At 36.4% G+C, this 16,763-nt stretch overlaps 1 protein-coding gene across 9 annotated transcripts in view; it reads right to left on the minus strand.

Moving 5' to 3' along the window:
* ITSN1 (intersectin 1) overlaps nucleotides 1–16,763 on the minus strand; it is a 322,258-nt gene that overhangs the window by 234,460 nt on the left and 71,035 nt on the right. For 8 of the 9 annotated variants that reach the window (XR_012474001.1, XM_074214060.1, XM_074214059.1 and 5 more), the window contains exons 7-8: nucleotides 2,585–2,764; nucleotides 12–105 (exon numbers count right to left, since the gene is read on the minus strand). Coding sequence is in view for 8 of the 9 variants with exons in the window: in XM_074214060.1 (XP_074070161.1) it covers nucleotides 12–105; nucleotides 2,585–2,764 (274 nt within the window). In the remaining variant the exon portion in view is untranslated. The remainder of the gene's footprint in view (nucleotides 1–11; nucleotides 106–2,584; nucleotides 2,765–16,763) is intronic. The other variant, XM_074214063.1, reaches the window with a different exon arrangement.

Raw genomic sequence — 16,763 nt, forward strand, 5'->3', positions numbered from 1 at the left:
TACAAACTTACCTAGCCACATCAAATGATTGTGCCTTCTGTAGTTTTGTATTTAATTGCGAACCTGGACCAGATCTACTAAAAGAAGAACTCTTTGGCAACGTGGCTGCAATAATAAATAAAATATAGGTGATTTTCCTCGGGTAGTCAAGGAATATTTTTAATACGTAGGAAAATTACGTAAGCTCTGAAATCTTCACATATGAACCTGAAACCATTCTTCATCCCTCTTTCATATATACCCTAAAGAATCAAAGAAATTTAACTAAATTCATCCCACTTTCTCTCCTTACTCACTTCAGCCTTGTAATTCCTGATTTAATACTAAAAAAAAAACCCTAAGACAAATAATCATCTTTCCTTCCAAGGAAAGTGATACTACCTTAATCACTCACACTAATATTATTCAAGTTAGTTTTTTAATTATTTAACTGCTTAAAGAAAAATGCATGACAGTTTTTTATTGACTTAAACAAGCATATGAAGTAGAAGTTAGTTATGCAATTTCTCTATAGAAACGCAGAGTAATAGTAAGTAAACATAGAATGTGATCTGGTCTCATTAGTCTATGATACAAATGATGAATTTTACCTCCTCCTATTCACACAGACTAATTTGTAAAGAAAAAACTCCCATTTTATATCTACAGACTGCACAACTCAACCCTATCAACTGCTTTTTAAAATGTGTTTCCAGGCAAAAAATTTTCAAATCCATGACTATTATTGGAAAAATAAGTAAAAAGAAATACCTCACTGATGCTGATTGTAACAACACCATCATACAACAAAACCAAACAAACTTTTCCTAAGTACCTAATCTGATCTAAGAAGTACTGCATGAAGTACTAGGGAGACAAAGACAGGCAAAGGATAGTTCCTGGTCTCTAGGAGCTCATGGTCTAATAGGAGAGACAGCAAATTCACAAATGTATACAAAATGAAATTATCCCAAAGGGAAGGAGCTCCAATTCAGAAGGACTGTTTTGTGCAGAAGATGAGACTTTAGCTGAGCCATGAAAGAAAAAAAGGAAAGAATGGAAGGTGGTGAAGACGGAAAGAATCAAGACATGGGCAGAGCCAGTTTAAATGCTCTCTGTGGGGAGATAGAGTACCACCATAGGCAAGAAGTAGCAATGGAGATAGTTTCACTGGATTACATGGCAGAGAATAAAATATAAGATAAATGGAAAGGTTGGAAGGGGCTAGACTATAAAGAGTCTTGAAAGCCAAACAGAAAATTTTCTGTTGTTTTTTTGTTGTTTTTTTTTTTTGCAAGGCAAATGGGGTTAAGTGGCTTGCCCAAGGCCACACAGCTAGGTAATTATTAAGTGTCTGAGGCCAGATTTGAACTCAGGTACTTCTGACTCCAGGGCCGGTGCTCTATGCAGTGCGCCACCTAGCTGCCCCTTAAACAGAAGATTTTCTATTTAATCCTGGAGGTAATTTAGTAATTTAGGGCAATAGCAAGACCAGTTTGATAAATTCCAAAAGGATCATATAATATACCTATACCTAATTACAAAAAAAATCAAGTAATCATTAACATTAATTTAGTGATTTGACTTGGCATATACTAACACTTTTGCATTTATGCAGAAACACCTACAGTCATTTGTTTCAACATTATCTACAGATTCAAATATCTATATGCTGCTGGATTAAATATATGAATGAATATATATATACACACAGTATATTTGTAATTACATACACACACTTTTAAAAAATATTCTCAGGATCGAAGCTACAAAATAAAATAAATAAATCTGGAATTATACAACATTTTTTCTACACATACTTTCTCAATTCATGGACTGTTTAGTTTGTCAGTGACATGGTGAATCCTTAAAGTTTGATAAGAGAATAAAACGTTGGATAAAATATAATAATGTGGGTAGGAAAATTTGTATACCTTAATATATATATGTATATATATGTACACACACACACACACACACACACACACATATATATATACACACATATACATACCAGCTACTATTATTAAAAAAGGATAAAAGCTGTAATTCATACTTTAACTTTTTTTTAATCAAACCATTACAGAAGATTTATTTTGGAGGCTATTAATATTTGATTCATATCTGTTAAAAGTGATACTCTCTCAAATTTGCACATTTCTGGCCTTTTATGTTTTATCTGTTGTTTTTTTTAACCTAATGCTAAAGGAAAAAACTATGTAAATCAACACTATTTCTCCCTGGACTCAAATATAACTAAATGTTACTTGAGATGCAGTGTTGTTTGGTAGATGAGGAGCTAGCTCAGCAACCAGGAAGAAAACAACTAAGTTCCAGTCTACCCTCCTACACATACTAGTTGTGTGACCCTGTATAAGTCACTTAACCTCATGCTGATGGAGGCAGAGTTGAGGTAGAAAAGATGTTTATATTCAGAGGTGGAGGAAGGTGAGACCTTTAATTCACTCCAGTGAAAACATAGTTTTATGCCCTAACTCCTAAAAATCAAGTAGCATGGAAAATTTAATCTAAAGAGCATTCAATATAAGCAAATATTATAAAAAAGTTATGAAAAATTAAGCTTAGGTTATAAGAGGCTCCATACCAGGATGAGCGAAAGCAGGCAGAGGTTGTATAACAGAAGGAGTGCCATTAGCCAGGGGAGGAACTGCTGTTGTAGGAACAGAAGATACGAGAGGTGGGGACATTCCTACTACTGGAATGGATGCCATTGGTACAGGAGCAACAGCTGTGAGAGATGGCATGCTGGCAATGCCTCCTATACCTAATGAGCAAAACAGATTTAAATTAAATGCATGTGAGCCATTTACAACATAAGATTCCATTATAACAAACATTTTTTTTCCTATTTTATCACATCAAATTTAGGTTTCATATAATAAGTAAAATTAGCAACCTACTTATTTGTTGAAAGCTGTTCAGCTCAACAACAAAAATTCAACAAATATTTAATGACAATCACATGTAAAGTTGTGGGAATACAAAGACTAAAAAAAGGCAAAGATATCTTCCCTTCATAGGACTTACATTCTCCTTGGTAGATGGTGGATGAGATTTGGTCACATAAGTAAAAAACACTCTTTAGGAAAGATATGGAACGATTAAGACAAAGGCTATTTGAGAAAGGAGAAAATACTTTCAGTTGCAGGAGATAAGGAGGGAAGGCAGGGAAAGTTGCATGGAAGTTAGCAAACATAACTTAGTCCTGAAAAAGCCAAAGATTGTGAAAGGCAGAGACAAAAAATGAATACATTCCATGCTTCAGGGCAGAAAGTAAATATGAAGGTACAGAGTCTAAAAAACAGCATGTTTGAGAAGAGAGAGAAAAACTAGCTGTCCAGACACCCTGGAATAGAAGGTGCATCAAGAAAAGTATAATTCTCAATCCCACTTCACACAGACATACCAAAACTCTATTCTCACCAAGTTAGTAAAAGCATCCTCTTCCCTCCCACTTTTATTCAAGGTATTCACCTCATAATTAACCAAAAAAAAAAAAAAAAAGAATCAAGCCTATCCACTAAGAATTCTCTCCTCTCCTATCCTTTTATCATTATTCCCCATCAATTCTTCCTTTATTCCAGGCTCAAATGAAGAGGTACCCCTTCTCTTCACTAAGGTCACTCCCTCTATAGGCACCCTTTAATCCATTCCCTATTCTCTTCTAAAATCAATGCCTCCACTATTCAATTCTTCCTTTCTCTTTACTTTAAATTCTCAATTACTGGTTCTTTCCTTGGAACCTACAAGTAAGTCCTCTATCTTCAAAAGGCCCTCACTAGAGCCCTAAGTACTATAGTATATCATATTATATCTCTTCCTCCTTTTTTGGTCTTATCTCTTTAAAAAATCTCTCTAAACATATACCTCAATATCTTCTCTTCCTCAAATCTGGATTCAGATCTCATTACTTATCCTACCTAACCTGTTCTCTTCAGTTAACAATAGTCTAATCACCAGATGTGATGGCCTTTTCTCAATCTTTATCCTTCTTAGTGTCTCTTATATATTTTATTCAGTTGGTCACATTTTTCTCTTGGCTTTTCTCCATGAGTCTGATCACTCTTCCCCCATCTCCTCTATTGATTCATTATTCATGCTATATCCAATAAATTCAGGGATAGCCTAAGTCTCTAACCTGGGGGGTCCTCTGATCCTCTCTCTCAATACTCTCTCCTTTAGTGGCTATTACAGCTCAAAATGAGTTCAATTATCATCTACATACAGATGACTCGACTATAATCCAACCCAAGTTTCTCTTTCTGAGCCCAAGTCCCAACACCACCAACTATTTATATGATATTTCAAACTAGATGTCCTGGAAACATCTTAAATTCAATATATCCAAAAGAGAACTCATCTTCCCTCCTAAGCCTACTTCTCTCCCAAACTTCCTACTGCAAGGGCAGCATCATCCTGCTGGTCTCCCAGGTTCAAAACTTCTATATTATCCTCACACTTCATTCTCTCACCCATCTGATCTAATCTGTTGCATATTACTTTTATCTTTACAAGCTCTCTAGTTTGTTTTTTTTTGTTTTAGGTTTTTGCAAGGCAAATGGGGTTAAGTGGCTTGCCCAAGGCCACACACCTAGGTAATTATTAAGTGTCTGAGACTGGATTTGAACTCAGGGACTCCTGACTCCAGGGCCGGTGCTTTATCCACCACACCACCTAGCCACCCCTACAAGTTCTTTTGTATACAACATTTTCTCCTCACTCACAAAATCACCTCCTTAGTCAGTTTTCAAAGCCTATCTCTTGCCTGGACTTCTGCAACAACCTCTAATTTTGCCTGCTTCAAGTCTTTCTTCTCTTCCACATCATCTTTCAAATCATCTTAACCTTAAGCTTTAATAGCTTCCTATTCTTTCAAAATTCAAATTCAGAGGCAACAGTGAATATGTGAGGGTTTTTAAGCTATGTTGTGATATACACAGGTTTGCTTCCACATTGAAGACAGCTTTAATAGGATAGAAATGGCAATCAGGGGCACTAAAGTAATAATCCAGAATATAGATGATAAAGGCCTGGATTAGAGTAGTGGCAATTTGCATAGAAAGAAGTCTGATGCAAAAAGATATGGAGTTAAAAGACTTGGACGTATTTGAGAACTAATATCATTTTATCTAGAATTAGTTGGGTCCTTAGAGGTCATTTGGTGCAATTCCTTCAATTTAAAGAGGAGACCAAGAAAAGAGAAGTAACTTGTCCAAAGTTATACAAAGCTAGGTAAGAGTGCTAAAATTCAAAATTAGGTGCTATAACTATTTCTGTTTTATCAGGAACTAGTCCTAATATTCATCATTCTGAGTTCAACATTTTTTTTCATTAGATCAAGTCAAAGACATCAAACTTGGATGATGAGAAGAAGTGCTATCCACAACAATATAAATATCTAGAAGAGGGATAGAATTGAAGGAATCATAATGAATTCAGTTTTGAACTTGGTCATTCAGTTTTAATTACAAAGGGATAGATATCCAGGAGGATATTTGCAGCAGATATAATGAAGGACAAACAAGAAAGTAATTCAGAAGAGAATTTAAAGCTTAAAATATGCATTACAGGGGCAGCTAGGTGATGCAGTAGATCTAGCACCAGCCCTGGAGTCAGGAGGACCTGAGTTCAAATTCCACCTCAGACACTTATTACGTAGCTGTGTGACCTTGGGCAAGTCACTTAACCCCACTGCCTTGCAAAAAACTTTTTTAAAAGGGAAAAAAATCATAGAGAATCATCCACATCTAGAAACTAAAAAGCTGAGACATCACAAAGGTAGATTCCAGACTAGTGCCATTTTTGAACCTGAACCTGAAAGGTTCACATCAAAAAACACTTAGGAAGTGCTTATTACATGCCAGGCAAGGAATGGGAATAGAATAGAATAGAAAGTCAACAAGACTGATGGTGAAGATGTACTTTTTACACACACCCACACACCCATATCAATACAAATAACCACAAGTGTTCTACTTCTATGTTCATGAACTCTGAAATTTCCCTATTTGATCATAATCTGTTGTCACTATACTTCTGCCTCTACCAAGCACCTCCAAAGCTTCTTCATCCTTAGAATGACTTCCAAGGACTTCTAATGACTTAATCTATCCTTTCCAGAAATGACTCGTCATATCTTTTCTTCCTTTCTTCATCTTGATCCACTGGTGAACTAGTTCAACTCTATATTGACCTCTTCTCTGAGTCATCTGCCTCCTTATCCTACTATCTTGCCCTGTCTAGCCTCAATCCCACAATCCATTGCTACATTTCTACTCATGTACTATTCAATGAAACTAAAGAAAATCACTAAATCATCTGAATCCACTACAAATTTATGTTACCTAAACTCAATGGGATCCTTATGCTGATAAAAAAAATCTTTATATACATATCATTCAAGTTACTATCCTACTCACCACACTGGATTTTCTAAACCTTTTTATCTTTACTCAAATCTCATCCCTTGCTTCATATTTCTCTGAAAAAAATTAAAACTACTTACCATGAATTCCTTCTCCATTTTTCTCATTTCACCTCACATCACTTAGATGCTCTCAGTTACTATGTCCTCTTCTGTTCCTGTTTTACATGAAGAAGCAGTTCCTCTTGCTAAGCTAACCCTTCTACATGTACAAATGATCCAGTCTTTTCTAAAAGATTGTCCCTTGTATTAATCCTACTCTCCCACTAATCTTCATTCTAGGGGCGGCTAGCTGGCGTAGTGGTTAAAGCACCAGCCTTGGAGTCAGGAGTACCTGGGTTCAAATCCAGCCTCAGACACTTAATAATTACCTAGCTGCGTGGCCTTGGGCAAGCCACTTAACCCCATTTGCCTTGCAAAAACCTAAAAAAAAAAAATCTTCATTCTATTGGCTATTTTCCTAATGCCTATAAACATACCAACATCTCCCCTAGTCTCAAATCTCATTTGATAATTTTATCACATCTTCTCTTTTGTTGCTACATTTCTTAAGAAAGCCCTATACATTCTTTCTCACTCTTTTTTTTTTAAATAAACCTATCTTATTTCATTTTTTAAATTTTTAGGTGTTTTTTTTTTTTAACAAGGCAGTGGTGTTAAGTGACTTGCCCAAAGTCATAGCTAGGTAATTATTATGTGTCTGAGACCACATCTGAACTCAGGTCCTCCTGACCCCAGGGCTGGTGCTCTATCCACTGTGCCATCTAGCTGCCCCTCTCACTCCTTTCTTAAATCTCTGCAGTATGATTTCTGATCTCATCATTCAACTTAAATTACTCTCTGCAAAGTTACTAATGATCTTTTAATTGACAAATCTAAGATGATATTCCAGAAGACAAAGGACCTTGGATTACAACCAAGAATTAACTGCCTCCAAAATTCAGCATATTCTTTCAGGGGAAAATATGAACTTTCAATGAAATAGAGGACTTCCAAAATTTTCTGATAAAAAGACCAGAACTGAACAGACCTTTTCTCAGCTGTCATCCTTGAACACTCTGCAGCCTTTTACATCTTCTCCTTGATTCCTTTTTCCTCTACATTTCTGTGACACTGGGCCTCTCCTAAGTTGCCTTCCTACCTGACTACTCCTCAGTTTCCTCTCCTGGATCATCAACCAAGTCCTATCTACTAACTGTAGGTGTCCTAGTATATCCACTCCCCATTCTGTCTGGGGCCTTCTTTGTTTCACCTTAAACACTATTTCACTTACAAATCTCATCAGCTACTACAAATTTCATTTTCACTTCCATGCAGATGATTCTCAGATCAACTTATCCAGAGGGTAATGCTATTTTCCCAGTCACCCAATATTTGAAATCTCAGTGTCATATACAATTACTCACTTTCATTTACTCCCTATATACAATTTGCTGCCAAATTCTGTAAATTTTTCCTCCATAACATCATTTTGTATGATGCTCCTCTAATTTTATTCAAGTTTTTTAGAGACTAAAAATTATGCAATTGATGAAAAATACAAGGTCTACAGTTAAATTTTGTATAACTTTAGAAATTCTTTCAGATAAGCTTTGTATATTTTATCAATAAAGAAGAGTGACAAAAGTTGTTAAAGATAGCAGAAACAAAGGCTGTAAATAAGCTACGTTCACCTAAATGTGTTTGCAGAAAGTCCATTTATAGCTATGTATTGAAAAGTGTCTCTTCCTACTGCAGGGGTGAAGCCAAGATGGTAGCATAAAGCTAGCAACCTCCAGGAGTTTTTTCTGACACAACTTTAAATGAAGCCTCTATATTGATCTTAAAGCTATAGATCCCATCAAAAAAAGAGCAAAACAAGGTCTTAACTCAAGATTATCATGAAGGATCTTCAGTAAAAATCTATCTCTTCAAGGATAAAGGAGAAATATAGCCCAGCAAAGGAGGGAGAGCAGGAAAATCAGTGGGAGGCTTTAGACGTAGCAGAGCTCAACTCTTGGCTCAACAAGTCAGCTTGAGCTCAGGCCAGCAGGGAGGGTTCCCACCCTGGACAAAGTCTGAACCTTGGGACCCTGGGGGCAACAGACAGGATTGGGAGAAAACAAACCACCACCAAGGCAGAACTTGGGCATAAAGAAGGAAGTATAAAAGGTTCATGATTTTGCTTTGCATGATTCTTTGGTTCATGAGGATTTTGTGTCCATGGAAAGTACTTGAAAAGAGAGTGTGGTACAAACCAACTATAACTTGGTGTTATTTATGACAACTTGAAAGGAACAATTATAATGGGACAGAAGAGGGAAGTGCACTTACACAGTGAATATTAGACAATGTTGCTTACCAATCGATCAATCTATCCTTGAGAAAGGTACATCTATCAGGACAGATAAAAAGAGTATATTTTGATAGAGGGTTTATAAATTCAAGACTGGGTTAAAACAATGAAGACATAAAAAAAAGGTAATATTAAGAGAAGGCTAGGCATTAGAGGATAAATAACACCACATGCAGAAGCACAAAGACATATTATAGTAGAGGAAAAGAAGGGAGGGTGTGAATACTAAGTAAATCCTACTCTAAACAGATTTGGCTCAAAGAAGGTAAAACATACATTCTCAATTGGGTTTAAAAATTTATCCTACCCTACAGGGTAGTGGGAGGGAGAAAGGGAAAAAAAGGGGAAGAAGGAACTAACAAAAAGGAAAGCAAGAGTAAAAGTAAAAAGAAAAGTTAAAGGGTTAAGGGAGCAAAACATTGGTGAAAAGGAGTAAGAGGAAAGAAAAGAGAAAAGTATAAATGAGAAAAGACAGCACAGAGGAAAACACAGAATTATTCATCTTAACTGTAAATATGAATGGGATGAACTCTCCCGATGCTACAGAAAGTAGAATGGATTAAAAAACAGAATCCTATGATACACTGTTTATAAAACACATTTGAAACACAGAGATCTCACACATAAGGTAAAAGGCTGGAGCAAAATGTATTATGCTTCTAAGTAGAAAAAGCAGAAAAAGTAGGGATAGCAATCCTGATCTCAGACAAAGCAAAAGCAAAAATAGTCTTTAAAGAAACAAGGAAAAAAAAATTACATGAACTGATCCTGAGTGAAGGGAACAGAACCAAGAGAACATTATACACATCAACAACAACATTGTGAGATGATCAACTATAAAGAAATCAAGGGCAAGCCTATTAGACCAGCTAAGGACAATGCCATTGACATTCACAGAAAAAAAAAACATGAACTCTGAATGTATACTATGTTCACTTTTTTAAAACTTCACTTATGTTTTCCTTCCTATCTCATAGTTTTTCTTCTTTCTTTTCCCTTAGTTCTAATGCCTCATACACAAAATGATTAATTTGTAAAAACGTTAAGACCAAATGTACATGTACAACTTTTACCAGATTGTATGCCGCCATAGGGAGAGGGAAGGAAAAGAAGAATGGTAGAAAAATATGTTTAACTCATAAATTTGCAAATAGATGAAACTTGAAAAACTACCACAGCGTGTAATTGGGAAAAATAAAATGAAATTTCAATTAAAAAAGCTTCATTTTTTGTTTTGTTTTGTATAGATTGTCTGGTAAAGCAAGGTAAGTGACAAGTTAAGTCAGCAAAGGACTTGAGAGAAAGAGATTATATAGAGTCACCAAGGCATCACAATGGGGAAGGGGGGTGGTTGTCCTTGCAGGGATGACAGCCTAGCAAAGAACTGAGGAGCTTAGAGACTGAAGGTCATGGTGAAGATAAAGAACAGGGTTAAGGATTGCAAAGCAAAGGAGGGATGGAATGACTATAGATTGTGATCAGATAAGGAATTTTCAAGTTCATTACCAGGAAAGTAGTGCATTTGTAAGTGATGGGAGGTATTACCATCTCTATGTATAGCTGAGCAATTTCATAATAATTAATTTTCATGGATTAAAATTCTTTTAAAAAATTTAGTTCTGATACAGAAATTACAAATGTGCTAAATAAGAAAAAAGCACTAATTCTACCAGGCAAAATGTATTATTCCTTTTAAGAGTAAACATTTACATGAGTATATTATCACATCTTGGATATCAAAGATAGCCAGAAATGACAGGCCTCAAACATTTATTCAACAAACATTTTTTTTTTGTTTGCAAGGCAGTGGGGTTAAGTGGCTTGCCCAAGGCCACACAGCTAGGTAATTATTAAGTGTCTGAGGCCAGATTTGAACTCAGGTACTTCTGACTCCAGGGCCGGTGTTCTATGCACTGTGCCACCTAGCTGCCCCCCAATAAACATTCTTAAAGCTCCTCTCCTAACAAGGCACTATGGTAGATACTTTGAGCTAAGAGGAACTGAAAGAATAAGTCATCTTCTTCTGTCAAGGAGTTGACTATATAGTACAGGGTCAGGAAGAAGGAGAAAAGAGTCAGCATTTATATAGTGCCTACGTCTATCAAACATATGAGGATATGACCACATTATAAGGTAGAAGGGGAATGAGAAAGAAGGGGAACAAAGTGCTATGGAACTACAGAGGAAACTACTTTATTTTTTAATAGATATCAAACCCTTGTATGCTGACCTAAATGACAAAAAAAAAGTTGGAAGGACACTGTATTGTTTTACAAAATTGAAAAATTCTCTCAAAGATTTTTAAAGATTAGAAATCTTTAAAAAAACAATCTAGAGGCAGCTAGGTGGCACAGTGGATAGAGCACCGGCCCTGGAGTCAGGAGGACCTGAGTTCAAATCCGGCCTCAGACACTTAATAATTACCTAGCTGTGTGGCCTTGGGCAAGCCACTTAACCCCATTGCCTTGCAAAAACTAAAAACCAAAAAACCCCAAAAAAACCCCAACCTAAATGACATGAAAACCTAGAATGAAAAAGTCGGACAGGTCTCAGACGATGTCCCCAATGTCCCATAATCCATTATGTTAAATCAGAATAGGAATAAAGAATCATAGAAGCATAAACATAGCAATGGAAGGTTGTCCAGATCAATTCCATTTATAATTACAGCATTCACAAATTACACTCTAGTTAGACTCATTTAATAAAACTAGCAGGTGCTCCTCCCAAACAGAATGCTATAAAGCATACTGACTTAGTTAGTTTGGTTTAATTCCATATTTCTGAATATGAGAATTCTTTGTAATATTAAAAACAAATTAACTCCTACCTGTTAGCAGAACTAGAATTAATATTCATTAAGAATAAATGATAAGGGACAGCTAGGTAGCACAATGGATAAAGCACCGGCCCTTAGAGTCAGGAATACCGGGGTTCAAATCCAGTCTCAGACACTTAATAATTACCTAGCTGTGTGGCCTTGGGCAAGTCACTTAAATCCACTGCCTTGCAAAAAAAAAAATAAATGATAAAAAAGCTACTAAGAATTTATTAAATTTTTATTCTTTATAATAACTTCTATATACATGTGAAATTTTTTTAAGAGAACAATGAACAGGACAGTGGATTAAGTGATGAATTTCAAGCTTATATCTATGTCCATATATAAAATTCAGAGTCCACTGGTATAGAAGGGAGGGCAAAAATGAGAAATCTCAAAAGAAGCAGCTTTCAAAAGTCAATTCTGTTACCTTTTGATCCAGCAATACCACTACTGGGTCTATACCCTGAAGAGATGATGAAAAAGGGTAAAAACATCACTTGTAGAAAAATATTCATAGCAGCCCTGTTTGTGGTGGCAAAGAATTGGAAATCAAGTAAATGTCCTTCAATTGGGGAATGCCTTAGCAAACTGTGGCATAGTATGTCATGGAACACTATTGTTCTATTAGAAACCAGGAGGGATGGGAATTCAGGGAAGCCTGGAGGGATGTGCATGAACTGATGCTGAGTGAGATGAACAGAACCAGAAAAACACTGTACACCCTAACAGCAACATGGGGGTGACGATCAACCTTGATGGACTTGCTCATCTCATCAGTGCAACAACCAGAGACAATTTGGGGCTGTCTGCAATGGAGAATACAAACCATCTGTTTCAGAGAAAGAACCGTGGAGTTTGAACAAAGTTCAAGGATTATTTCCTTTAATTTAGGAAAAAAAAACTGCTATCTTATTGTCTGATCTTGTTATCTCTTATATTTTATGTTTCTTCTTTAAGGATTTAATTTCTCTCTTATCACACTCAATTTGGATCAATGTACAACATGGAAACAATGTAAAGACTGACAAATTGCTTTCTGTGTAGGGGTGGGGAAAGTAAGATTTGTAAAACTCAAAATAAATCTTTCATTAAAAAAACAATTATGCTGAGCAGCTAGGTGCACAGTGGCTAGAGCACTGGCCCTGGAGTCAGGAGGACCTGAGTTCAAATCCGGCCTCAGATAATTAATAATTACCTAGCTATGTGACCTTGGGCAAGTCACTTAACCCCACTGCCTTAAATAAACAAAAAAAAATTTTTTTCATTATGCTGGCAGAGCCAAGAACAATTAGAGGCAATTGAGCTGAACTCTCTCAACATTCCCCTCCAAATAACTTTCAAATAACACCTCAAACCAAATTTTGGAATGGCAGAACTAAAAAAAAAAATGCAGAGGAAGGCATTTTTTCTGATCTGGGAAAACTTGGAAAGTTAGCAAGAAAAATTTGTAATATCTGGGAATAAATTTCTCCAGACCCCTCTCCACTGCCCCCACAACAGCAGAAGCTTTGGGAGTTCTCAGTCAAGATGGAAGGGGATCAAACAACTACTCAGAAAGGGATAGGAGGAACGGTTAGGTGACACGGTGGATACAGCACTAGCCCTGAAGTCAGGAGGACCTGAGTTCAAATCTGAATTCAGGTAATACTAGTTGTGTGAATCTGGGCAGGGAATGCAGCAGCAGGGAACCAGAAAACTTTTCTGGGTAAAGACCAAAGTTCAGTCCAAAAGAGCAATAGCCACATCTCTCTGAGAATTTACTACCTTAGAAGCACTAAAAACTTTCAGATGCCCAGAAGAGCCCTGAAAACAGCAACATAAAAAAGCCTGAAGCTTTGAACAGAGCCTCCCCAACCCCAAGTAGGCTGAACCCAACTTTATGTAAAGTTCGAATAATAGATTGGAAAAATGATAAAAAAAAAAGAACTTTATCATAAAAGTTCACTATGGTGGCAAGGAAGGTCAAGATATAAACTCAAAAGAAGTTAACAATGTGAAAGAGTTACATGCAAAATGTCAAAGAAAAATACCAACTGTATCTCCCAACAAGAATTCCTAGAATATTTAAAGAAAAGTTAAGAATAGTAGAGGAAAAATTTGGAAAAGAAATGAGAATGTAGCAAGGAAATTATGAAAAGAGAATTAATAAGCTTGGGAAAAGAAGTATACACACAGACACACATATATACATACATACATACATACACACAAAATGAAGTAAGAAAATAACACCTTAAAAAACAGAATTGCCTTAATAGTAAAACAGCCACAAAAAAATTCAGGGAGACAAGAACTCCTTAAAAAGCAGAACTGGGGGTACAGCCAGGTGGCATAATGGATAGAACACCAGCCCTGGAGTCAGGAGGACTTGAGTTCAAATCCTCAGACATATCATAATTGCCTAGCTATGTGACCTTGGGCAAGTCACTTAACCCAATTGCCTTAAATAAATTTTTTAAAAAAGCAAAGCAGAACTGACCAAATGGAAAACTGAGGTAAAAATGGCTCACTGGAAGAAAAGAATTCCCTAAAAATTAGAATTCAGCAACTGGAAGCTAATGACTACACTAGGACAACAATAAACAATAAAACTAGGTAAAAAAAGGAAAAAACTGAATAACATTTATATATGATATCTCACTGGGAAAAAAAAAAACTGACCTAGAAAACAGATGGAAAAGAACAATTTAAGAAATATTAGACTAGGGGCAGCTAGGTGGCACAGTGGATAGAGCACTGGCCTTGGAGTCAGGAGTACCTGAGTTCAAATCCAGCCTCAGACACTTAATTACCTAGCCGTGTGGCCTTGGGCAAGTCATTTAACCCCATTGCCTTGAAAAATTAAAAAAAAAAAAGAAATATTAGACTACCTAAAAGTCTTCATTAAAGGAAAAGTCCAAATATCATATTTAAAGAAATTTATCAAATGAGTATATGATAGACACAAAAGGTGATACCCATAAGTCAATTAGGAGAACACAGAATAGTTTATCTGTCTGATCCATCAAGTTTATGATCAAACAAGAGATAGAAAATATTATAAAATGCAAAACAGTTAATTTTGATTACATTAAAATAAAAATGTTTTGCAAAAATAAAACCAATGCAAACCAAGATCAACAAGAATACAGAAAGGTAAAAACAATTTTCACAGCTAATATTTCTGATAAAGAATTCATTTCTAAAATATAAAGAGAACTGAATCAAATTCATAAGAATACAAGTCATTCCTAATTGGTGAAGGATGTAAACAGGCAGTTTTCAGATGAAGAAATTAAAGCCATTTATATTTATCTGAAAAAATTCTCTAAATCATTATTGATTAGAGATATGCAAATTAAAACAACTCCAAGTACTAGTTCACATCTATCAGACTTGTTAAAATGACAAAAAAATAAATGTAGGAGGGAATGTGAGAAAACTGGAACTCTAATGAACTAGTGAAACCATTTGGTACTATTACCAAAGGGCAATAAAATATGCAAACCCTTTGGTCCAGTAAAATCACTACTAGGTTGGTATCCCAAGGAGATCATTAAAAAGGAGAAAAGAACCATGTATACAAAAAAATATTTGTAGCAGCTTTTTTTGCAGTGGCAAAAAATTGGAAATTGAGGGGATGTGATGTAGTGCTATCTTGACATAAGAAATCAAGAGAAGAGGGTAGTGGCAGTGCAGTGGATAGAGCATCAGCCCTGGAGTCAAGAGGACATGAGTTCATATCTTGACCTCAGACACTTAATAATTACCTAGTTGTGTGACCTTGGGCAAATCACTTAACCCAACTGCCTTGCAAAAACAAAAACAAACAAAAAAAAAAAAAATCATGAGAAGCTGGATTTCAGAGAAGCATGGAAAGACTTGCATGAACCAATACTGAGTAAAGTGAACAGAACTATGAGAACACTAAACACATTAATAGCAACATTATCTGATGATCAATGATGTAGGCCTTGGCTCCACTCCAGCAGTTCAGTGATCAAAGACAATTCCAAAAGACTACATGATGGAAAATGTCATCCACATCCAGAGAAAAAACTGAATAAAAACCAAAGCATATTATTTTCACTTATTTTTTAATTTAATTTAATTTTTTTAATTTATTTTTTTATTCTCATTTTGTACAAATGTTTTTTTACATTAATAAAATATTCTTGTTTACAAGTAAACAAAATACCACTCCCCTCCATGAATATAGATAGACTTGCTAGGGCAAAAAAAGTAAAGGGGAGAGAAAAAAAATTAAAATTAAAAAAATAATAGTAATAATTGTAGGTATGGCCAGATGGCGCAATGGACGAAGCACCAGCCCTAGAGCCACAAGCACCCAAGTCCATATCCAGCCTTGTAAACCCAACAATCACCCAGCCATGTGACATGCAAGCTACACAATCCCCACTGCCCTGCAAAAACCAAAAAGAAGAAAAAAAAAGACCCAAAATAAAATAAAATAGTAATAATATTAGGGGTGGCTGGGTGGCAGACAGAGCATTGGCCCTTGAGCCAGGAGCACCTGGGTCCAAATCCAGCCCCAGACACCCAAAGATCACCCTGCCCCAGGTAGGCCACCCAGCCCCACTTGCCCTGCACCCTCCCCCAAATAATAATAACAAAAAATGTGCTTCAGTCTTAACACCAACAACTCTGTCATGGGTGGATAACATTCTTTATGATAAGTCCATCACAAAAGTTACTTCCATATTTTTCCAAAGTTGCCATGCTGATCGCATCTCCCTCCTTTCTAATTTCTCCACTACCATGTACTATATTTTCTCTTTCCTTTCACTCTGACTCTGCTGTAGGGTTACTGAGTGGCGCAGCAGACAGATCCCTGGTCCTGGTGCCAAGAAGCCCTGAGCCCCCATACCAACCCTTAGGCCCAGAATCCTCCTGGCCCTATGGTCCTGGGCAGGCCTTCCAATCCCAGCCCCTTGCAAGAAGTAAAAAAGTATATCTGACCACTCTCCCCCCCCATGGTCCATCCTCTCCTCCTTTATTCATATCCCCACCCCTTCCCCCTGCTCCCCCCTCCTTCTTACTCCAGATGTCTATACCTCATTGAGTATATATGCTGTTTCCTCTCCTAGCCATCTCTGATGAGAGCAAAGGTTCCCTCATTCCCCCTTGCCTCCCCCCCCTCCATATCATTGAAATAGCTCATTGTAATAAAAAAAAATCTT

The sequence above is a fragment of the Macrotis lagotis genome, chromosome 1 (genome assembly GCF_037893015.1).
Source record: "Macrotis lagotis isolate mMagLag1 chromosome 1, bilby.v1.9.chrom.fasta, whole genome shotgun sequence".
Taxonomy (NCBI): domain Eukaryota; kingdom Metazoa; phylum Chordata; class Mammalia; order Peramelemorphia; family Peramelidae; genus Macrotis; species Macrotis lagotis.